The 26,331-nt window shown below is 33.6% G+C and overlaps 1 protein-coding gene across 2 annotated transcripts in view; it reads right to left on the bottom strand.

Annotated features, from left to right (window-relative positions):
- Positions 1–26,331, bottom strand: part of TXLNB (taxilin beta) — a 66,416-nt gene that overhangs the window by 25,659 nt on the left and 14,426 nt on the right. For both annotated transcript variants that reach the window (XM_051997858.1, XM_051997859.1), the window contains exons 3-4: positions 13,965–14,056; positions 2,330–2,500 (exon numbers count right to left, since the gene is read on the bottom strand). In XM_051997858.1, the coding sequence (XP_051853818.1) occupies positions 2,330–2,500; positions 13,965–14,056 (263 nt within the window). The remainder of the gene's footprint in view (positions 1–2,329; positions 2,501–13,964; positions 14,057–26,331) is intronic.

A 26,331-nucleotide genomic window follows, 5' to 3' on the forward strand; every position in this document is an offset into this window, starting at 1 on the left:
ACTACTGCTAGTGAATACAATTCTCAAGTTACAAAGACTTCCCACACCTACTCCCTTCCCCCATTCCTTGTTTATTATTTTCCTCAGCACAGCCTTTGTGATGATGCCAGGTTTGAATGTTACTGAAACCATCACTCCTGGCAACGAGGTAACCTGAGAATTAGAGATGTTCATCGTACTGGATTCCCCATTTCCCAGAGAACAAATGTGATCTCTTGATTAAAGAAGAGGTCAAGGTATTAGGACCCTTACAGTTTGCTCCTGGTTTTATGTCTAAGGTTTGCACATTTAGGAAAGTCTTTTAATCTTCCTCTGTCTCAGTTTATCCCCTTGTGAGCATGAGTAATACTGTGTACCTCATAGGAACATTGGTGTTTAATTAATTAATGTTTGTCAAATGCTTCAGGATCCTTAGCTGAAAAGGAGTATTGTAGAAGCGGGAAGTATTATCTATTAGAGAGCAGTATCTTGCCAGCACTGAACAGAGCCAGTGTCTGTGTGTAATCAAATTAACCACACTGCTGAAGGCTTATGCCATAATTAGTGAAAACACATACAGACAAGTGAAGTGATCACTCCATTATTTTTGGTAGGAATTATTGTCTGAATAATTGGAATGATTGCTTCCATGTTTTCCCAATCCTTTTTATGTGCCTATTTAAAGAATGACTATTCGAATGCTTACTATAACATTACCTTGTAAATTACCTTGTCTGTAATTTTTTCATCTAATTCAAACCTTTTTGGGGATTCCCATTGTAAATGCTAAAAGTTTTTGGTTCTTAGAAAATTTGTACATGGATAGGACTGAAAGTTGCCACTTTAAACTAATGAAGAAACAACATGATGAATATATTGGTAATAGCTCTGTAATTAGGAATCAAATGATGCACAGTAAGGAGTGGATTGGGAGATAGAAAGGCTTGAGTTTAAATTTTGCCTTGGATACTAGCTGTGTGACCTTGGGCAAACCACTTTACCTACCTATAGGTGTCAGTTTCTTCACTTATAAAATGGAGATAATAATAGCACCTATATGACACAATATATTGAAAGTAACTTTAAAGCATTATATAAATGCTAGTTATTATGGCAATAATAATAATGCATGTTATTATTATCATCACCTAGGTTTGAATCATAGCTTGGCTACTTCCTGGCTCTGAGATAGTGGGAAAATCATTTCACTTTTCTAAGCCTTTTTTTTTTTTTCCTACTGTATAATAGGGATAATAATCCCTATTTCATCTATCTCATTAGTTTAATATGGTAGATGAAATAAGATAGGGTTATGTAGGAAACAGTTCATGGGACCATTTAGAGTTGAAAGAAACCTAAAAAAATCATTGTATTCAATCCTTTCATCCTCTAAACTGAAACCCAAATAATCTTGACCCAGACTAGAAAATGATTAATATGGAGGCTGCCACATTAATGGTATATCAATAGATCTAGAAGACCTCCAAGATGAAAAGAAACTTTGCCTAGGTCAAATAGGTCCAGTTCATATCTTCTCTCTCTTCTACCTCCACTGGATCAAAAGTGTTATCTGTAGGACTATGTGAGGGAGTGAGGGTCAGGAAGCTAAAGGAGGACAACACCTGGGATATAATAGGCACTTAATAATATTTGTTGAATTTGTAAATTAATCAGTTAAAAAGCAACCATTTATTAAGTGTGCCAGGCATTTAGGCCCCAGAGATACAAAGAGGAAAAAAAATGAAACAATTCCTTCTCTCTGGAGCTTAAATTATATTGGGAGGGAGGGGGAAATTTGGCTTCTGTTTTCTTTTTCAAGAGAAGTAATAGGAGAGCAAAACTTCAAGAACAAAGGGATAAAAAATCCTCCTGAGTATTTAACTCCTGAAACATGCATATAACACTAGCATAGGACCTCTTTAATCTTCTAATGTTCCCTGAGTATATCATTTTAACCCCCAAGTAGTTTTCATTAAGATTTAAGTAGTGTTTTAATACTTGAGTGCTAACTAATGAACTTTTTTTTTTTGGCTCGAGCTTAGTTTTTAAGGAGCAGAGGGAAGGAGAAAAGGCCATCTGTGTTTTCTCTCCTGCAGGCAGAAGCTCAGAAAGCCAGTTGTGAAGAGCTGGTAGCAGCTAGATACCAGTAGGGGTCACCCCAGTCCTTGGGATTGATAGAAAAAAATTAGCCTCAAAAGTGTAGCAGAAAATAGTAAGTGTAGCAGAAAGCCTCCAGAATGTATCCAGAATACACTTGGCTGCTCCATTCAGGGAACTGAAATAGAGGGTGGTAGAAGTGGTGAAATGAGTTTGTGGAGCTCAAATTTCCCCCCCCAAACTAGCCACTCACCTTGAGAGTTTTGTTGTGTCTCTGAAGCTCACGACACAGACTTTCCAGCTTACTCCGGGCTAGGACAGCTTTGCTGTGCTCACTTTGCAACTGGTCCTTCTCCTTGATGATTTGGGCCTGTCTCTTCTGCAGGTGCTTCAGCTGCTTCTGCTCAGCCCGGTGTTCTTCCAGCTGCATGTGCATGAAGGATGGAGAAAGACATGAATTCTCTTGTGGGGGAGATAAACAGTACAAAAGATGAAAAAAAAAAATCCCTTGAAATTGGCTTCCTGGAAATGTTTATGGACTCATTCCCATCTGTGTCTATTCCCAATCTCCTCACCTTTTTAGTAGCCTCAGAAATAATTATGAGAATCCAGAAGCTTATAAATCTTCTTTCTTAATTTTTCATCCATTTCTGCTTTGTTACTATTTGATTGTTTTGTCATTATTGGACTTATGTGTCATGATCCCAATCTTAAAACAAGAAGACTTTCTTAGAATTTATTGATGATGCCAGATTTCAGAGATCAGATGATGTCATAATTATTAGGAAATTACCTCTCAGGAGCACATTTAATTTTTTTTTTTTTGAAAGGCTGCATAATATAATGACCAGTCAAGAAGTCATGAGTTCAAATTCTATCTCATACATATATTTACTGTATGATCCTGGGCTAATTGAAGTCTCTCTGAGCCTGTTTTTATGTAAAATGAGCATAGTAGTAGCATCCACCTTGTCACTGGTTGAATTTAATTTGTATTGATCAAATGAGGTGATATCATGTAAAGTTCTTGGTGAATCTTATAGTGATGTATAAATATAAGCTATTACATTTAATGTTTTATTAAAAGATTGATAATGAACTTCAATACAATCAATAAAACTTGATTAGTAACTGTCAGAACATTTCAATATATATCAATATAATATGTCAACAATTTTCCCATCAGGATTAAGTCCTCATAAGATTATTTGTCTATTCATTTGAATTCACTTTTGTTCTCATATATTTGTAGTTTACATGTACTCCTTTCTTTTGGTTCCTTCTTTTGCTTTGCTTTTGAGTTATTATTATCATTATTTGCCTTGCTCCTCAAAATAACTCTTTTGTGCAAGTGTGGGAAAAAGAGGAAAGGGGGGAAAGAGAATCTCATAACAACTGAAGCATAAAATCTTCTTTCTTGTGTGGCTTTTTTTTTTTTCTTGGAGGCTGGCTGAAGGAAGAGATGGTGCAATATACATGGAACTAATGTATGCTGAAACACCTGAACATTGTCAGGTTTTACCCAAAGCTATTGAGACAGCCATTGGGTGGCAGTGTGGTTTTTATTTTGCTATGCTTTGACTCAGATCTACCTCTCTAGAGGCAGAGAGAATGGGCAACAAATCTCTTCTAGAAACTAAAGGAGTAAATGTATTCAGCTGTTTAGATTAGCACAGCTGCTAGAAAGGAACAGTCAAACTAATTTTTTTTTTTTTTTGGTTTGTTTTGGTTTTGTGCAGCTACTTCTATCTCTAGACTTGAACTAGAATCCCTTCAGAATAAACTGCAATGCCCTGTAGGCGATCTTCCAGGAGATAACATCCCAGGACACCATAGTGGAAGGCTAGCTAACAGAGGCACATCTGGGACTTTTTTTCCACCTGGGGCAAAAACAATTAAGAGGAGCAATTCTAGCAATCTGATTAGGGGGTAACTTCTTTTATTTTCCTCACTCTGGGTCCCAGGACCACATTTTCTCCCCATATCTTGAACTTCCTTTCTCTCCAGGGGCCAGTGCAGTGTATGTAGTAAATGGGCAAGGAGCACCCTAATCTCATTTCCCTTCTTTGCTTATCTCTGCAAGCCCCTCACTTTCATAGTCTGTCTTCCTCCACCCTTCCCTTATCTTCTGTGGTGGATCAGTTATAACTGGATGAGTAATCTATACCATTACCCTCCACCCCTATATCCAATAGCCTATGGCCCTTCACTCTTTCTGGAAACTGTTTCCCCTCAAGGAGAAAGCTGTGAGGTACTTAGATGGTAATGATGGAGAGAAAAGGCATACTTCCCCCATCTTTGCACCCCAAACCAAGGCCTAGTTGGCCTTCCCTAGTTTTGGTTCTGATAGCTAGTAACTCCTATTCCATGAGTAGGAGTATGGATAGTCAAAGCCTGGACTGATCACTTTGGCTTATAGATACATTATTCTCTGGCAAATGAGATAGTGTTCATCATATGAGAAATAAGGGCTTTTGTTTAAGGAACTGAATCTTTCATAGTAACTCTTTTGAGTTTTCAAGAATTAAAATGACAAAGCAAAACAAAACAAAACAAAAACCAAAGTCACTCTCATCCTCACAGAAGGGAGACACACACTGTCATATTCTGCACTTGTACTTTTGAACAATTTCTACTTAAATCAAATCGGGGGAGTTAGCCTAGGGAAAAATTAGACAGATATACATGATGAATTTCTACTGGAAATGGTATCTTAATAGAAGCACAATTAGAAAATGAGTGACATTTTGTTACATGGTTTCTTGTGCAAAAATCTCATTTATGGGGGTAAATGAGGCCTTTTCATTGTGTAACCCAGTTATTAGACAAATGTAATTTGATTACACTTGAACTAAAACTTCTCGTGTTTATTCTTAGCTTTTGGTGAATTTTTTTTTTTAATTCCTAAAAAATTTTTTTTTTAATTTTCAGAGAAATAATTTGTGAAATGATTTCCTTTGAAGGACTAAAAACTTAGGAACTCTGGATTTACTTCAGTGACAATATATAATATCTTTATGTAACATGAATAAAAGGAAAGAATTCAAAGCTTATCCTTTGACCATATAATATTTTCTTGTATCACAGGATTCCAACTCTAATTGAAATTCACTATGACGGTTATCTAAAATGAAAACTCTTTTCTCTAGTACTGGTTACCTTTTTCTTTTAATTCAAAGTTACTTTTTTAAAAATAATTTTTTTTTGCTAACTTTTGTTTTTGTATCATCTTTATTTTTGAATTCCTATATCTATGCCTAAAAAGTTGTCCTTTGGAATAAAGAGTTTAAAAGAGGAAAAAAAGCCAACAATATACTAACTGTGTCTAACAGTATATGAAGTATTTTACATATGTAGGCTCCCTCCTCTGTAAAGAAAGGAAGGAGGTAAAAATGACTTTATTTTTAATACTATAAACCTGTGCTTAAAGTCCTTAATGATGGGAAATAATTTTAATTAAATTAAATAAATCTTTTAGAATAGGCATGCTCTTTTAGAAATGTTCTTAATATCTTTGGGTGTAGCACTCTAGCATATAGAGGGTCCTAAAAATCTTAGTGCAGTTTACTGCCTATACTGATTCACTTTTTTCCCCTCGTTATGCTTTCAATATATACAATTGACCAAAAACCAAAATCTATTTAAAGGTGAACACAATATTATTGTTAAAATGTAGCAAACTACACTGATTTTTGGGATAAACTGTATATACATGACCAAAATAGATATATTGACTTTTCATCTATAAAAACCTTTTTTCTTTTTAGGAAAGAAACTAAATATTTAAAAATAGAATCATTTAATGATAGAATATTAATACTGGAAAGGACATTCAGAGCTCCAATCATATATTGTTGAGGAAGCAGTAACCCTAAAGCTTAAGCTAACTAGATATAATGAGATGGAGTAGCAGTGGAGCTATCATGATCTGATGAATGATTGCAGATGCCCCAATCCCAACCCCACTCAAGTACTAGGTCTGAAATCCTGTTTGCCTTGAATCCACTGCCCAGTGGGGCAGTAGGACCCTATGTAATTTATTAACTACAATTTTGCTGCATCTCTCTCAGGTATTTGGAAACTTTCTCTCTTGGAAATTACTGTCAACTATGAAGGGAATATTTGCTTGGCACTGTATCATTAAACCCTTTGAAGCAACCATCTAAAAGTGATATCTCAGTGTTCCATTACAATTGGGTACTCTGGGAAGTAGGGCCAGCTGGGTGGAACCAGCTGCCACATGGGGAGCATGGATGTAGTCTGAGAAAACAATAGTAGGTTAGCACTGAGTGGCTACTGAGCACCCCCATAAAAGGAGGCCATCACTGACCTCCATCTCTCTGCTACAGCACCTCCCTGTTCCTTCTCCATCACTGAACCAGTGAGAAGAGGGCCTCTAAATTCCAGATTCTCTTGGATTTGGGATCCCTACATCTAAGAATTTATTGCACTATGTGGAATCATGGTCTATTTTCCCCTTCTTCACCAAATCACATAAAAAAATCAAGTGTCTTAGTCCTTCATGACCATTAAGCCTTCAGAAATTAGGCTTCTGGCCACCAGGACCCTTTCTAGGACCAATGTCTCCTATTAGGAGACAAATATCCTTCCTTGTATATCTGTGTGTGCATGATCTCCCTGCCAACTTCAGCCTAGGCAAATGAACTATAGTATGCCAATGAATCTTTTGATCTTACAGACCAATGAAATGAGATTTTTTTGTTCTCTTTTTTAAAAATAAATTTATCAAACATCAATAAGCATGAACAATTAAATATACAAAGAACAGAAAAAAAGATAAAAACATAAACTTACATAATATGTAGTTTGTTTTATAAGCACATATAAGTTTAATGCAATAGTAATACTATTTTAATATTTTGTGTTTCCTTTCAAATTCCCCTCTGTTCTTTTCTGTGTATTTTAAAATGTCTCTTTGATGCTTTTTTTAAAAAAAAATGCATCATTAGCGATTCATCAATTCTTTTACCTCACAATTTATTTCTCTCTGCGAATCTAATTCTGCTTTATCACTTCTTCGACAAGAGGTAAAAAAACACTCTTCAGTAGTCTTTTGAAGTCACATTGATTAATGTTCTTAAGTCCTTCAAAGATCTCTTTCTTTATATTACTGTAGTCACTGTAAAAATGTTTCCTTGGTTCTGTTAAATCCTCCAAGATTTTTCTGAATTTATTCCTTTCATCATTTTTTACAGCATAATAATAATTTGCAGTATAATCATATCCCCATAATATAATTTATTCAACCACTCCTCAGTTGATGGACATCCACTTTGTTTCTTATTCTTTGTTACCATAAAGAATGCTGCTCTGAATATCTATGGGTTTTTTCCTCCTGTCTTTGACCTTTTATTGGGTATATGCCTCCTTGATGATGGTATTGTTAAGTTAAAGAACTTAAAATTTAATGGCTCTTTGAGCATAGTTCTAAATTGTTTTCTAGGATTATTGGATCAATTCACTGCTCCCCCAAAAGTGCATTAATGTGCCTATCTTCTCTCAGTTTCTTTAACAATTGTTTTTTCTCTTTTTTTCAACTTTGCCCATCTGATGGTTTTGAAGCAGAATTTCAGAGTAAACAGATGGTGTTTTAATCTCATTCAAATTCAAGAAATTTGAAATTGTCTCTTGAATAATTTCTTAATTCATCTGTGTGCTGTATGTTATTTAGCTCTAATTATGAATGAACAAAACCAGAAATGTTAGAGAATTCAAATTGTGCAAAGGGGAACACATTCCAAGGATGTAAGATTCATAACTCCAAATTGTAGAAATTTGTCTGTTTTGCTAGATTTATGATTTCATTAGTATGGATGCTCCTTCAAACAACATAGATTCCTTTATACCTTCTCATTCTATTACTTGTCTATGATTCTTCATTAAACATCCAGAGAAGATCAAAACAATGCATGTGTTTCATTAGTATCTCAAGGATATCAGTGTACTACTTATGCTGTCTCTGATTATTGCTATATGACTAGTTCAAGTCCTTTCCTGATCATAAATGTCTTCAAAAATGTCTTTTACATAGCTTCCCCATGTGCCATTGATAGTAACATATTACAACTTGCTTACACATACCACATATTTTTAATTACACTTTGATACATATATAATTTAAAATTTTCTGAGTTCATAGTATTCCATGATGTAGCATCTTTTGGAGAATATTAGTGTAAAAGAGATAAACTTTTGCTGCAATGGGCAATTTGGGATTGAAAGCACCACATAATTTATCAAATGCAGTCTATCTTTATTTTTTTCCTTCCTATTATTCTAGCCAAGTTCATCGTCCATCTACAGTATTTGTCTCAGATACACACATTAGCTGACTGATTTATGTGAATGACCAAATATCTTCTTGTCATAACGGAGGGAAAAATATTTTAAAACTACATATAAAAATGAAAATATTTAAAAACACATAAAAAAGTTTAAAACTATGTTTCCTATGCATTTGGTTAGACCAGTCTCTTTGATATGATAATATAGTTCTCTGATAAAGCTTTGTGGTATTCCAGAACTTTATTAAATTAAAGTAACATCATCTAGGAATAGGAATATTTAGAATACCTCATTATAAATAGGAAATCATTGATTTATTTGGCTCTTATGCAAAGCATCTGTTATGATACTGGTGAACACCTTTTAATAATCCATTTGTCAAAATTCAACATATTGTTGAATTAAGTTATCTGTGATATCATTTCTATCATAATTTCAAATATGATTTTGATCAAACAACTTGTATGAGGGAAGCTTTAAAGGCTACATTTTGTTTTCTTGAATGAAATGCTTTCCTGAAATCAATAAACACTAACCATATCAAGATATTATATTCTTTACATTTTCAGTTATATGATTATAAATATGGGATCTTCTATAGAAAAAATTTTTTTTTCTTTTCTAGGTTTTCAGAATTTCTTCAACTTATACTATACATAAACCATTCTCATAAAGAATCTTGTAGATATCTGAAAATGGACATAAAAGTCAATAGCTGCTGATGTCTGCTCAGCTGATTTTTTTGGTAAGAACTCGTCATTACTTTTTTGTCTTTGTTTTTTCTTTTGCTATTTTCCCCCTTCTTAAGAAATCTTAAAAATGGACCCCAAGCGCCTTTAAAATTATGTTACTTCTGGTAAAGATTTCTTCTACAAGAATTCTTCAATAAGTTCATAGTGCAAGGTCAAATCCAGCCACTCTTCTAGATTTTAGCTTCCTAAGTCCTAAATCTACTTTATTTTATAGAATGAAAAGAGTGCAACTGTGATGATCCTGCTTTTGCTCCTGATGAAAATATATCATTTTATTAAGTACCAGCAAATCTGTTCTATTTTGTATCTTTGTTAATTACCACTAATTTAACTACGGATACACTTTGGGTAATTTGGCAGTAATAGAACAAATGCCAGTCTCTTTATAGGGTCATTTTCTCTTTGGCCACATCCCTTCCCCACCCCCCACTCCCTTTTGAAATGATACAATTCATAGTATACCATCATTTTTTCTTTGCAGTTTTTTACATATCAGCATGTACTCTAAATTTATGATTCTCTTGGCTGCCATATTTCTCTGATAAAAAAAAAAATTAAGTGTTTGTTGGTTTCTGGTCTTCTTAGACCATCATGTGACTGTTTCACTTTTGTTAAATTTCTTTTGGAAATGACAATAAAATCAACATTTTTATTTTTGTATATATTCTTATCCTTCTCTCTCTTTTTCTCCTTTCAGAAGCAGTACTTTTGTTAGATTGGAACTACTTTAATTATTTTCAGAATCTTTTTATCTTTATCATTTGTCAATATAGAATCAACTTTAAAGTTAAGTCTAACCAATTAATGGTCTGACTGCACTCAGCTAATTTTGAGATGATTACTATCTTTGCAAACTAATGCTTCTTGTCTATTAGTATGTCAATTTCATTTCTAGTGATGCTGTCATATACATATATATATATATATATTCAGTACCTTCCAATTTTATCCTTTTTATTAAAAAAAAATTCACAATTAATGAGTGTGAAGTTTTTGAATGGTCTTAGTTTAGTTAATTTATATTGAACAATATTTTTCCTGTTCCCATTTTTTATTTGAAGTTACTAAGTATTGAAGTATATATTAAGCTAGTTTGGAAGTTCTTGTCAAGCTCTTCACAGAATTTCTCTACTTCATCCTCTGAAATGAATAAACATCCATTTTATATATAAGATATAATTATCTTTATTGTGATTGCTTTATTTTTATGTGGAGACATTACTTTTGCTTTAGGTGACTAGAGCTTTGTCTCCAGGGCACTAAGTGTAACTGATATATAGAAAGCATTCTTGATTCTCTGCAGTGGTCCTTTTGTCCACTGTCCTTGGTAGTCCCATACTACTTGACATTACCACCTCTACTCCCTTGCCTGGTCTACAGTCACTAAGCCCAATGATCCTATTGCTACAAGACTTGGTCCTGCTTCCATATTCTCTGCCTGCTACCTCTTCCTGTGGATTAAGAGGGTCAAGAAGGTTTGTCAGGTTTTCTGTGGGGTAAGCTGCCCCTTATTTTAGTATAAGTATACTTAATTAGATAGGATTCTTCTCCCTATCCCAACAAATGGATTTTCCTTAGACACTGGGATTCCAAATTATGGCTTTCTCATATACATCATAAGTCAAGGAAGGCAAAACTAATTCAACTAAACAATGTTTTTTGTTGTCTTTGAGGCTATGAGAAAATTGATTCTCTGCCTATTCTTTATTTGCATCTCCAAAGAGAACATGCAGACCAAATTTCTTTATAGGAATAATTTTTATATCTTTTGTTTTTATCCATAGTAAGAAAATCAATATGACTATGATTTATTTTCTCTATTAGTAGATCAGCTGTTACATTAGGCAGAGACTAAGATAAAAAGTACTAACTGCTGAATTAGTGTTTGTAGTGAATTTAAAAATTGAAATTTTTAGCACTCCCTGCTTGATTTCTCCCCAGTCAGCCATCATCACCCAAAATATAGAAGGGGCTGTGAAGGACTAAAGATTCTCTTATTTGTCTTGCTGTTTTATTAGTTGCTTTGGCAAAAAAAGAAAAAGAAAAGGAAAAAAAAGTCAGCTAATTACTAGCTTTCTAGTGATTAGATAATAACTTAGCCAAGCATGTCCATGTTAAGTCTTCAAGAACTCAAAATTACCTTAGCATCTTGAGTAGAACTTTGATGAAAATGTTTTATGTTAACCTGGAAAATTCTGATATTTGTTGTGTTGTTATTTGGTCATATTTTAGTTATGTCTCTTCATGACCTCATTTGGCAGTTTTCTTAGCAAAGATACTGGAGTGGTGTGCCATTTCCTTCTCTAGCTCATTTTACAGATGAAGGAACTTAGACAGAGTTAAGTGATTTGTCCAGGGTCAAATAGCTAATATCTTAAGCCAGATTTGAACTCATGAAGTAAGTCTTCTTGATTCCAGGTTTGTTTCTGTATTCAATATGCCAGAGATCATGAAGACTCAGATGTGACTGAAATGACTGGACATTTGTTATGTTGTCATCCAAAGTAGAGAGCAGAGGATTGGCAATGAGTAACTAAAACAAGGAAATATTACAGTTTTTCAGTCCTAGATCATTCATTTAGCCAGTTTTCTAATATGCTTTTTTTATAGGGACTGACTGAAATACTAATAGTCTGTTATCAAACTTTCTGTTGGGTAAGAGTTTGTTAAAAATGGCAACTGTAGAATAGTATTTTTTCTGAACCCCCTTTTGTTTTGAAATCATTGAGTATCAAAGGGAATATTGAATTAATTTGGAAAATCCCATTAAGATCTGCTTCCAGTTTATAGCACAAATACAAAAGGTTATGGAAGACTTTGGCCCCATGGACAAGGTTTTAAGTAAGTTTGACAAGTGCTTTTGTGGACAGTATAATACAATAGAAAAGACATTGCTTTTAGAATCAGAACTAGTGTTGAATCTTGGTTCTGCTACTTATTGCTTGTATGACCCTGGAAAGATCACTTTTCCTCTATGAACCTCAGTTCCTTTATCTGTAAATGATAATGAGATCTGAGTTTCCTTTTAGCACTTAAGTCATAGCTCCCTTAAATAGCTTCTTGTATTAGATTCAAGAGGTTATATAGTTCTACCTGTGTAGGACAATTAGTCCAGAAACTGAACCATGGATTCCTGTATCCAATGATAAAATGTCAGTGGATGGATGGATATTAAAGGGAGGTAAATTTTTGCTTAGATGGAAAAAACTTTCTAACAGAGCTGCTTAAAATAAATAAATAAGCTGCCTTATGATGAATTGAGTTATCTCTCATAGATATACAGACATAGTTTGGATACTTCTCAGGGATTTTGTAGAAGGTATTTATTCATTTATGAGAGGCATTATAGTATAATAGAGAGAAACCCAGTCTTGAAGTCAAGAAGATCTGTTTAAATCCTGCTTCTAATGAAAAGTAGCTATGTGAACCTGAGCAAGTCACTTAACTTCTCAATCACCAGGTAGCTCTCTAAGACCATAACTTGCAGAGCAGATGCAGCTCTGCATAGATAGAGGAAGTTTCTTTACTAGAAATTCCTTACTCCTCTCTTTTATTTTCCCATTAATTTATTCATCCATCAAAAAGGCAGCTGTGCTATTAGATAAGGGGTTTTTAACCCTTTTTGTGTAATGGATTCTTTTGGAAGTTTGGTGAAGCTATGGGATCTCTTCCCCAGAATAATATTTTTAAGTGTATAATTACAGCAAAACAAAAAAATCCAGGAAGGCAGCCATAACAGTGGCACTGACTTAGCCAATAAATGGGAGCAAGCTGTTGGCTTGCCTGATCATTGAAGGCAGTTTTGGTATTGTGTAAACACATAGGCTTTATTCTCATATCTTTGCCTCTCCAATACCAATAGGGTAGGAAGAATTAAACAAACAAAAAAACCACAGACAAAAATGAAACTGAAAATGAGTTGTCTTACTATAGTCATAGCTGTGATCTGAGTCTTAAATATGAGAAAATACACGGGCTTTTGGCTATGGATGACTGATGTCAGTTGGCCAACCGAAGGGGCACAGATTATTTAAAAAAAAAAAAAAAGCCTAAACCTCTATGCTGTGAGTTTGGGGGAAATAGCTTGTTTTCAGAAAAGTAAGCTTAAAGGTCAAAGAAAAGGAGCTTCAAGATTATATAAATAGACAGAATCTCAGTTTATTTTTTTAATTCAACAAGTCTACAGTTTCTGTCTTGAAGGAGGCTTCCACTATCTTAAGAGATCTTTTGCCCCATCTGGATATTCTGATAAATTGACTAGAGATTGACTTCCTATGCCCTCTGCCTCATCAAGATGGTCTGATGAGATTAATTATAGAGGATCATCCCCAAAGGAAAAGCCAGATACTTGGCAACACCAGAGACAACAAAATCAGGAATCAATCCAATCAAAGTTAAGAATATAATCCCAAGGATAAAACATTCTCTCCATTCCAAATAACTTGATATCCTGTCTCTGTGTTTTAATCTCCCAACTAAGTGACTGAGCAGTCTCACTCTTAATCTTAACTCTGACACTTATGTAGTATGTCCATGGGCCAGTCCCTTAACTCCTTAGTGTCTTAAGCAACTAAGATCTTAAATTATAGATTAATCAACAATTTTCATGGAGGGAATTTCCATAACAAGAGTTCTTCATATATTTGAAATCATAGGTACATATAAAAACAAACAAAAGCAAAATTAAATAGGTTATTAAATCAAGTAATTATTAGAATGATAATGATTAAATTATAAAATATTAAATCACATAATTATTACATTGTTAATAATAATTATTACATTAAATAATATTTATTACACAGAGGGGCTAACAAAGAACATACTGACCAATTCAGCATACTTCTTGAATAAAACGTCAAGTTTTTCCTCAGCTGTTGGCAGTTTGTTCAGATTTTGCATTAGCAGTGTAGCTTCTTTACCTTAAAGAGGACAAAATGATATGTTTTAGAAAGCAAAGTGAAAATAAATCAGCACTGAGCACCAGGTTTTTTATAACCAGGAGAGTCTTTATGGATTTTTCTTTCCTTAATGAATGAAGGAATGAAAAAGGACTAGTGAACAAGAGACCATGGCAATCATATGTAACTGCTTTTTGTATTCAATTTCTTTAACTAAAGTGCCTTGAAAATATCATGTTTTCAATACATATGTGATAATTGACTTATTTAATTCATGAAATCAGTCTCCTAGTTAATTGTTTGGTTCCAATTTAAAGTTTAATCCCTATCTCCAATCACTTCTGGAATTAAAATTGATCTAGAGCCTTAAGGTACTTCAGAAGTCATCTAGTCAAATCCTATTATTTTACAGTTGAGTAAATTGAGGCCAGCAAAGCTTAAATGACTTGGCCAAGTCACATAGAAAGAGGCAAAATTTAAACCCATGTAGTTTAGTAATGACTTTTTGTGTGATCTTCATGGGATTGGAAAAAATTCTGAATCTAAGATCTCAACAGGATATAGCTTATAACTAGATGAAATTTAAAAATAAATTTATTAAAACATACTAATTTGGGTTTTAAAAAATCTCAAAAAAAAAAAAAAAAGCTCAAAGCTTTTTCTAAGCCATATAAACAATAAAAGAAAATATCTGGAACAAAGAACTGAGGGCAGAGATACCTAGAACTTTTGTCTTTTGCTTTTCCCTATTCCTATTGTTTTTGTGGGAAACTACAAAGGGCCTCAGAGTTGAGAAAGGAGAAGGGAGAGTTCAAACAGCCCTTGAACATTTGTTGAAAGCATCAATACTAGAAAATGATTCTGAATGAGTTTAGTTGGGCAATCAAAAAAATGAAATCAGTGACAAGGATTTTTTAATCCTAAATCAGACATACACACACACACACACACACACACACACACACACACACACACACACATACCACTTGACCTTGTTGGAAAAGGAGTTAATTCTAACTCAGTAATCACTACTGTCTGTTGTATGCCCTTTCAGAATCCTGGACTAAGGTTCATTTGGGTCCAGTAATGGGAACTTGAAAATGGCAGCTTTGTGCTTGTGTTCTGACTTCTGCCCTCTGGAGACAACATATTTAGATTTTTCCACTTGGATTTTGCCTTGCTAACAGGCATATTTAAAATGTTCTTTAAAATCCAAAGATTATTCTCCTTGAAAGAGATTTAAAAGCATAGAAAAATTTGGGAGTTGTACCTTCTCTTTTTCTATTATCATTTATCTGTCTCAAATGATTCTATCCTTCTTTGAACTTCATTTTTTACTACTTGATCTCTTTCTGTTGTCCTTAATATTTCTCATTCTCAACTTATCCTGAGTTTTAGTATTCTTGGTGACAGCCTATAAGAATTCTTACAAGATTCTTACATGCTTCTGTATTCATCTTTAGCTACCAGCTCTCTTGTTGCCAATTTTAGCATATTATCTCTTAATCAAAGTTGGTCTGTGAATTCCTTGTGTATCCATATTACTCTTTTGAGATATGTTTCATTTTATGTGCCATAGATATTATTTACTACACTATGTACAATTAAAATAATTTTGGAATATTAAAAATTCTAGATTGTAATATCTAAAAATAGTTATTTTTAGTGTCTTGAAGGTACATTAGATATGGTACATTAGAATCTGACTCTATAAGTCAGGTTCAGTAAATATTTATTAATTGATTGATTTTGTCAGAAAGGTAGCAAATTTAGTCAGGGCAAGGTTCTGAGTCTTTGAAATTAATGAAATTTAATTATCAGAATTCTTTATTCTGAACCCTAACAAATATGTCTTATTTCTGAAACACAAAGCAAAAAAAAAAAATAGGTAATAACACAGATTGTCTACCTTAGGTCCCGATGATCTGTACTATAATATAATTGGACTAGACAGTCATTCCATAGGGGCTAGATATCTTGAGCAAACTCCCAGATTTCTCTTTTTTGGATCCTAACCTGGTCCTTCTGGTTCTGTATATTATAAACCCAGAGATGAGCTATAGCCAGCTCTCATTACTGACAATAGCAACTGTTAAATAAGGGCTCAATTTATTTTTTTGTTGCCTTAAGAAAGAGGTGAAGAGGCAGATCAGACTCAAAAGTGTGTCCTGCATTTTGGAGAGTCAGTTAAATTTAACAGCATATCATTTTAGAAATTCATTAAGGCCAGAGTCTTCTCTCTCTCTCTGTTCTCTTTTTAGACTCAGTTTATAATTTTTCTAGAGCCAAATTTGACAATCCTTTTGTCTTCTTATTAAAGTCCTCTTTTCCATTCAGTGATCTCTGACCTGTTTCTAGCTCCATTGTGGAATATCTGACTTTTTTTGTTGCTTCTTAGAGGGCAGAACTAAGGACAAAGAGTAGATAGTACAAAGAAGATTTGATTTTTTTTTCTGGGTAGAAAACCTTTCTAACAATTAAAATGTGCACAAATATGCCATGTAAGGAAAGGATGAAATTTTGAGACTAGATATTGGCTTGCCAATAGATGAGCTGACTAATCATTTGTGTGTTTGCGACTGTGCTAAGTCCTAGAGGTATAAAGAAAAGAGAATACCTTCAAGGAACTCCCTTTCTAATAGTAAGACAACATGCAAAAAAATTATACATATAAGATATATACAAGGTAAATGAAGGCAATCTCAAAGAGAAAGTTTTTGCTGTGTGTTTGGTTTATAAGGAGACCAGAAAAAATTCCTACAGAAGGTAAAATGTGAATGATATATTGAAGAAAACTAGGGTAGTCAATTAATAATGTTATAACAGGATTTTTGGTCATATGAGGATTGTAATGTCTGGGCTAGCTTTCTGAAGGTCCTTTGGATGGGCCTTGGTCTCAGCAGTATGGACACCAAAAGAATGGTCAGGAATAGTCTAGAGTCTTTATTCTGTCCCAGTCTTGATCTTAGTGGAGGAGTGCAGAAGGCAGGAGAGCCACCAGGAGAATGGTCAAAAAATGGAATGACTGATTTCCAGCCCTTCTTAGCCCTTATATACCTTATTGTAATTACATTATTACATCATACTGATTATGTATAAATTAGAAAACTATTACATCACTATGCTAAGTACTTTAGGTTCTTTTATATATATATATATATATATATATAATTATTATTATTATTAAAGAACCATCATCTCATCAATTCCACTGAATTAACACCTTGTTGTAAGTATCCTTGTTTCAAGTATACTTTTCCAAAGTTTCAGCCCTCTACATCAGTCTATCCTAATTCTTTCATTCTATGATTCCAATTTTTTATTATAGGGAATAAAAGAATATTCCTTTTTCCTCCTCTTTTATTCTTTAGATTTTACAGTTTTTGTTTCAGATCTGTTATCCTTAACACACAACATTACTTTTGATTATCTGTGATAGTTATTGTCTTATCTTTCAGAATATGTCTAGGTGGGGTTCAATGAAGCAAAATAGGGAAGCTATATTATTTACTTGATTTATCTTTTAAAAAATCAAATGGTTGGGGCACCTACGTAGTGCAATGGATAGAATACCAGCCCTGAAGTCAGGGGGACCTGAGTTCAAATCTAGCCTCAGACACTTAACCCTTCCTGTCTATGTGACCCTGAGCAAGTCACAACCCCAAAATTGCCTCAGCAAAATAAATAAATAAATAAATAAAATAATCAGATGGTAGTTGGTGATGATATTGGTTCATTAAGAGCTGCCCCTCCCTCTACAAAGGAGCACTCATTAGTTGAATAGAGAGATCCAGATAACTATTGGGTATCAAATCACAGTCATGCTAACTATAAAGCCTAAGCTAAAAGGGAATTTATTTAAATTAAAACTTTTCATTTTACAGATAAGGAAACTAAAACACAAAGAGGTGATCTGTGTCCATGGTCACAAACCTAGTAAGTGTTAAAAGTAGGACTTGAACTCAATGTCTCTTCCAACATTCTTTCCACTACATCTCTCTGCCTCCCCCTGCACCACACTCTCGTAGGACATTCTTTCCTCAGCAAAATTTGCTTTTAAAGATTAGAGTCTTATCTGGTTTGTCCTTATCAATACTTAGCCTTTGTATTTACTTTCCTGTGAAAATAGATAAGTAACAGAATTATAGAAAGTTACAGATGGTGTGACTTTAGAGATTATCTTCCTCAGCTCTCTTCTTTTACAGATTAAGAAGTTAAAAAATGTAGTGAACTGTTCATATTCTTTCTCCTAGGTATAATTTACTAAGCCTATATCTCAAAGAGATAAGAGAAAGAGGAAAAGTATCCATGTGTACAAAAATATTCATAATAGCCCTTTCTGGATGGAAACTAAAGGAGTTCCCATCAATTGAAGAGCTAATGAACAAAACTACAATGTATAAATTGTGGAATATTGGTATGCTAAATCTGGCTTCAGATACTTACTTACTAGCTATGTGACTCTAGGCAACTCATTTAACTTTTTGCCTCAGTTTTCTCAACTGTAAAATGAGCTGGAGAAGGAAATGACACACCATTCTGCTGTCTTTGCCAAGAAAAATCCAAATGAAGTCATGAAGAGTCTAACATTAATGAAAAATGACTAAACAAAAATAAATAATAAGTGTGCTGATGAAAAAAAGGGATAGTTTCAGAGAATCTTGGTAAAACTCATATGAACTGCCCACAAAAGTAAAGTGACCAGAATCAGAAAAATAATTATACAATAACAAAAACATTATGAAGACAAAGAACTTTGGAAGACATAAGCTTCCAGTCTGATCAATACAGGGACCAAGCATGATTTCAGAGGATTAATGATGAAACAAACATGTTACCCATTATCTGAGAGATGTGAAAGATTGAAGAGACATGTTTTTTTTTTATATGGCCAATGAAAGAATTTGCTTTGATTGATTATACATATTTTGTTATAAGGGTTTAGTTTTTCTAAAAGGAAGAAAAAATTAAATAAAATACTAATTTAAAAAATAAACAAAAAATTTTTAAAAGAAAAACCTAATGACTACTCAAAGTCATTTAACGAATTAGTAATAGAATCATTAGGTTTATTTGAATTTTCCTAGATCATTTTAGTACCAAATTATAGAAGTAAAAAACAAAACAAAACAAAACTTGAATTCCTTTACAAAAAAAGGGTGCTTGCATTTTTCTTTGAGGTGAGATAATTTATAGAATTATGGAATGCAACTCTAGAAGGAGCATTGGAAATAATATAATATAATTCCTTCTTTTGCAAATGAGGAACTTCAGAGTAGTGAAGTCATTTGCTCAAGGTTACATAGATGTAAAAAACAGATCTTTTGACTCCTTCCAATACATTATTGGTTCATCACTTGTAGACTTACATTTGTAAAATGTACTGGAAATGATATTTTTTGATAATAAGGATGGATTTATGTTGAGCTATATACTTTGTCTTATTGTTCCAGTTCTCCCAATTCTAAGCAAAATATATACTTGCAAGATATCTGCAGCATTTTGTAAACCACGAAAATGTTATATAAATGCAAATTGTTAGGATTTGCTGCTACTATTATCGCTACTACTAATGATGATAATAATCTCATAACCATAACAGAATTGTAGTAGATGAATATCTGGCCTTAAACTTAGATACTATGTAAACATTTAGCTATGTAAACATTAGGCACTTTACTTAACTTTTGTTTGCCTCATTTTCTCCAACTGAAGATGGAATAATATAAGCACTTACCTTCCAGGACTGTTATAGGATCAAATGGGATAATATTTGTAAAATGCTCAGCACAGTACCTAGCATAGTAATTTAGCACATGCTTAATAAATACTTATTTCTTTTCTTTCTACTTGTCAGGTGACTCAAGGCAAATCCCTTAATTTCTAGTGTTCTAGACAAATCACTAAAACTACAAATTGTAGAATTCCTTAGAGGGAATTCTCTTTACTATGACAACAAAAGTCTAGAATGAAAAACAAATGAACAAAAACGTTTCTTGTGTTGTTGTTGGGTCGTTCGGTTGTATCTGATTTTTCAAGATATTGGAGTAGTTTGCTATTTCCTTTTCTAGTTCATTTGACAGATGAGAAAACTGAGGGAAATAGGGATAAGTGACTTTCCCAGCACATGGATAGTATTTTAGGGCTGCATTTCAGATCTTCTTGATTCCAGGTGAAGCACTTTATCCACCCAGCTGCCTTTATGACCAAGAAAAACAAGTAGCATAGCATAATGGAAAACACAGAATTTCAACTCAGAGGTCCTGAATTCAAATTCTACCTTATCAACTCAGGTCAAGTTAGGCTCAATTCCCTCATGTGTAAAATGAGAGGATTGGACTAGATAATTCCCAACTCCCTTCCTGCTCAAACATATAATTTCATTAACACTGCACTAAGTGCTTGCCCAACAGCTCTATGGAAAATGTTTGAGGTTGAAAAACAGATACAACATAGTCTTCTTTCCATGAAGCCTATAAACTGATCATTCTTCCTGCTATATTCCTATTATTTTATTACTGTATTTCTATGTTTTACTGCCATACTTCTATATTTTACAGTCCACATACTGTTGTAATCAAATGAAATAAGTGGTCATAGTGACAGACTGGATGGGTGGTTCAATAGATAGTGTTCTGGCTGTGGGATCAGGAAGAACTGAGTTCAAATATGGTTTCAAACACTTAATAGCTACATAACCCTGAGTAATTCATTTAACTTCTTCCTGTTTCAGTTTTCTCAATTATAAAATAATAACGTACCTGTTTTGCAGCATAATTGTGAGGAACAAATAAGATGATACTTATAAAATGTCTGGTACAATGCCTAGTAGGTAGCAGATGTTTAATAAGTACTTTTTTTCTTAATTTCTACCTTTTAGGATTATTGCATATTACTTTACTCTTCTGCTGAATTCTCCTACTTTTGATGCCCAAAAGTTATGTGTCAATCCCAGCCTTCTTGACAATGTATAGGCTGTCCCTTGTATCTGAAAAGTGTTCCTCCTTATCTCTATCTCTTAGAACCTCTAGCTTTCTTCAAGGCTCAGCTTTTGTGTCTTCTCCTACAGGAGAATTGTTAACTAATTGCTAGTGTTGCTTCCTTCCTTCTCACAAATGTTGATTTATGTATTGATCCATTTACATTCACATCCCCTTGGTAGAACATAAGATCCTGGAGAACAGAGATTAAGCTGTTTTCCTCTTTTTCTCTCCTGTGATTTGCTTGGCACTTAATAGATAAATCATTGCTTTTTGGAATACATTGGATTGATTGAATTGGATGACAGTATAACCTCCCAGGAAGCAATAGTTATCAAAAATCAGTAATTTCCCTCTTGATGCACTGGAAACGCTGAAGTGGTTACAATATTTTTTCCCCTTCCTATATATCAACCAATTTTTTCTTTAGTCTTGAAGTCTAATATTTAGATATACCTTATTTGGAGCTGTGATTTCTGAACTACAACAAAAAACTATGAAGGCACCGCCAGACAGAGGGTGGGTGTAGAGGATGTGACTTTGCTAAAGTAAAGAGTTTGTGTTGTTTCTGCTGCTTCAGGTTTCCCCGGCACTGGGATGTTATGTGGGATTATAGTGGCCTAGGGTGATCAGACAAAGGGACTTGTCTGTCTTTCCAGAAAGGCTATAATTACAGCAAAGGGGAAGTGAGGGTAGTTTAGGAAACAGAGGGACAGACACAAAAGGGAAAACCTACTTTTATGCAGGGAATCACTTAAAAGGAGAGTACTAACTGAATTCTCCCCAAAGTGTCATTCAAAAGAAATCTGCGTCTCTTTTGTGTTCAGTCTTGGTAAGGCATGTGGTGGGCATATGGTCCCCATACTGTGAAATGTTCAGTTTATGTAGTGAGTATAAAAGGGAGCACAGCCACCTGCGCAGCAAGAATAACAACGGCCCACATATGGCTGTGGGGACTGCGCAGATGTAGTCTGAGGGAGCTGTGGAATATTAAGAGATTATTTTTACATCAAAGAAAAAAAAATCTTAAATTAAGATGAGCAAACCAGCTGTACACAAGTGGTCTGGGAGCTGTTTAAACTTATAGCCTGAGAATGATTATTTATAACAAGTTCAGGGATTTTTTATTTAGCTTTATCAAATCTTATAAATTTGTTTTTCCCTTCTTTTCTTCCTTTCTAGTCTCCTTGCCCCACCCCAATCCCTACCTTTTGGGGGGTTCTCACCTATAAAACGAGAGGGTTGAACTAGATGGTCCAAGATTCTTGTAACTTTTTATGGTTCTTACAATGAATATTTTTAACACTGCTAAAAACAGTTGAGAAAAAATTTTTAGAGAATATTTATACTCTTAAACTTTTTTACTGTTTATTTTTACTTGACTTAAAAGTTGTTTATTTGATAAAATATTATTAGATTTAAAAATTTTATTCATGCTTATTTCGTTATATTAAATTATTTGACTTATTTTGTAGGATTTTATGATTAGAGTTAACTTAATTTTTTTCTATTAAACTTAAGCTTACAAATTTATGCTCTTATCCTTTGCTAATTATAATCTACATTTGAACAACTTTGTGTCTTCTGTAGTTTAATGTTCTTATTTCTTTTTCAAGTTTTTATTGACTTAATCATGTTTATAACTATGCTTGTGATTTCCCTATAGATGTAGAGAAGTCTCAATGAGAAAACTATCACTGAAGATGGATTTTTGTGTCTTGGACCCCTTTGCCAATATTGTGAAACCTGTGGACACCTTCTCAGAATAATGTTTTTAAATGCATTAAAATAAAACATATTACATTACAAAGGTAATCATTTATATTGAAATAGTTACCAAAATATTTTTGAAAAAGTTCAAGTGCCTCAGGTTAAGAAAACCAGTAAATGGGGCACTAAGAAGCTAAATGACTTTATCAGGGGTCTCACCCCAGTAAGTGTCAGAAGAAAACCCGGGTTTTCTTGAATCTGAAGTTCTCTATCCACTATATCACAATGCCTGTATGATATTCTTTATCCTACTATCCAATCAATTTTTAAGAAATAGAATTTTGGAGACAATTTTCTCTAACTGCCTCTTTTTATGAAAAAGAAAATTAAGATCTAGAAAGAAGTCATTTATTCAAGGTCACACTGCTAATTATTGAGCAGGAGAGCCAGGACTAAAATCTAGGTCTTCTCACTTTCAGTCTAGGATTCTTCTCATTTCACCAAACTATATGCTTTGCATTACATTTAAATAAAGAAGAAATTTCAAGATTTCTTTCTAGATTAACTGGGTAGGAAAAAGAATGATAATGTAGATGTTTGTGATAATTAAGTGGTTGGAACTGCAAAGAAAAAATCTATTAAAAATCTTGACAGGTCTAGTTTTGAGAAGGGGGGAAGGGAAAGAAGAAACAAACAAAATGCCCCTTTTATTTAAAAAAAAAAGAAATAGGAATAAGAGAAGCATCATCTTATTTGAAATTAGGATATTACTGTATTGCCCACTCTGTTCCCAGAAGAGAGGAGATAATAAATACCAGGGAAATAAATATTTATTTATGGAATGAGGGAAAACATCAAGATTGTTCCAGATGGTTCAAAACCTGACCCCTCCATAAAACTTTTCTTGACTATTCTAGGCCAAGCTTCATTGATCTTTGAGCTTATAGTTTGTTTCATTAAATTTATCTATTACTTATATTGGTCCCTGTTTTGTATGTGGTGGTCTGGTTTTTGCAGTAAAACTGAAAGCTTCTTGAAGGCAGGGACTTTAATCTTATACTTTTAAGAATTATCTTTAGAGAAATCAAAGTAATGAAACTGGCTCAGACATTCCCTTGTGTAACCCCAAGGCTAGTTCTTTAGCTATTCCTAGCCGGTTTCCGTATCTTTCAAATGGAGATAAATAACACCTACCAACCTCCAGGGATTATTGGGAGGAAAGTAGGTAAACTTTAATAGCTCTTTGCAAATGTGAACTTGTATTTTTATTATTATGTTTCTCAGTTCCCCATGGAGCCCCATCCTCTCCCTCCCCCAAGCTAGAAACAAATAGCAGATAGAGAAAGTAGTAGATAAATTAATACTTACTTGAAAATTTAAAGGGATTGGGGGTAGAAGTATACTTACACTATCTGCTTTAAAATTTACAAAGAACTTTACATATATTTACGGTTTTGAATCATAGTAACTAAGTGATACTGAAGATGAAACTTGACTTGGAACTTTAAGTAACTTGCTTACTGATACAGTGTCAGGGGCTGGATTTAAACCCAGGTTTACAACATCTGTCTTAAAAGCACACATAACCAAACCTATGTGCCTTGTGACTTGTGGGAAGTTAGATAAGTTTTCCCCTTATCAATTTTTCTGAAAATTTGGAAATTGGAAGGCTTTGGTAAAGATGAACAACTAAAATGGATGGAGAAAAGAAAGAAACAAAGAATCAGTTTTTGTTTTCCCTTTCTCTTTTCCCCACTTTTCCCCACTCTCACCATACATCTTTCTAATTCTAATTTCCTTATGCAAAAGTAAACATGATCAAATTTTGAGACCTAAATTTTGGGGATTTAACACAAAAGTTCTAGTTTCCTAAACTTGGGATTGCTGAAGTCATTCCTAAAGCTAAATTGTTGTTAATAGTCTATAGTATTACTAAGTCCTTTAAAAATAACAGGCATAGATAGGAAAGCCCTAGATAGGAAAGTTTGCGCAGAGACTGGAAGAGAAAGCAGCTGTGAAGTTTTTCTTAGGATGAGCAAATGCTAAAGTGATATTTGAATCTTTGCCAGTCACAACAAAGGGATCTTGAATTTAACCTTGAACTTTTGCACTTGTTGGGTTCCTCCTCCCCCTCCCCGTTTTATCTATTATTTTAATCCTAATCTCTAACGTGGGGTGGATCACCTGTGCCGAGGCAGTTACCTTGATACGTTTTTAGCCTTTCTTAAAATGTTAACTGAGAGTGTTGTTTTGTGCCTCATGGTGATGTTCCATAATAGTGTAGAATTACTTTTCAACTAATCAAATGCATTCTGCTCTTGGATCCCAAAGGATCAATAAACAAAGTGAAGTTAACAGATTAAAGGAGTTTGCCTGAGGGTGACACTACTATTTGTTTGAAAAGTTAATGGATTCTGGGGATCCCAACCCCCAACTCTTCTTCCTTCCATCTTTTCTTATTCTAAAGCTTTTCTGCTAGTTTTACCTAAATAGCAAAAAAATTTTTTTTTTTGCTTTTTGCATCCTATTTGATAGAAAGCTAACATTTAGTGTGCTTTGGGTTTGTTGTTAAATGACAGGATGAGACATCTCATAAAATTATGTTCTATCATCCAATTATGTTCTGCTGTCCCTATGTTTCATTTTTAAAATGCCAAAATCAATTATAAGATAATTATGTTTGAAATGCATACTTAAAAATTAATAATTATATGATTAAGGTCTCTTTCTCAATTGGTATTATAAATGATTGATGGGAAAATAATTTTTTCCTACAAATGATCAATTTTGCTTTTGTTCCCTCTATTTACTACATTCCTAGATTATTGCAATAGTCTACAAACTGATTTTTATAATAGAAGGAACCTATAGTCAAGTGAAGGTTCATTTTATGTATTGAAGAGAATTGGGGACTTTTATAGATGGCATTTAACCCTTAGCATCTATTGTGTAATCATTTTGTCAAGTAGTCATTCATTCAACAATCTTTTATTAAGCAAGACACTACAGTCAATGTCTGACCTGAAAGAGTTTATAACCTGTTTATCCATCCTACATTACTGCCAAATTAATCTTCTTAAAGCATTATTATGATCAGGTCATTTTCCCACTCAGAAACTTCCAGTGTGAACTATTGTCTATGAAATTCAAACTCCTTTGAATGTGAACTATTGTCTATAAAATTCAAACTCCTTTGCAAGATCCTTCATGTAGGTAAAATTTTATCACCTCCATGTTCATTATGAACCCTTTCATGTAGCTATATATTTTCTCTCTGTTTCCCAAATATACTAAGTGATTTCCTGCTTCTGAGATTTACTGAATCTTGCTGGAATGCCACTTCTTCCCTACCCTATCCTAGCCACTTAATTCAATCTTATTCTTTTTTTAAAAGCTCAGTTTGTCTCAATTCCTTCTAAAAATCTTCTCCAAACTGGATCATGTGGCTTAGAGATAAAACTTATTTATTTGATTTACTTGATAAGAAAAATGAGACCTAGGGAGGACAAACGAAATATTTAACTATATAAGTTATAGTAAGGTAAAATCAGGATGCGAACTCAAGTTCTGACACCAAATTTAGTATTATTTCCACTAGAACACACT

This window comes from Antechinus flavipes, chromosome 4, assembly GCF_016432865.1.
Source record: "Antechinus flavipes isolate AdamAnt ecotype Samford, QLD, Australia chromosome 4, AdamAnt_v2, whole genome shotgun sequence".
NCBI lineage: Eukaryota > Metazoa > Chordata > Mammalia > Dasyuromorphia > Dasyuridae > Antechinus > Antechinus flavipes.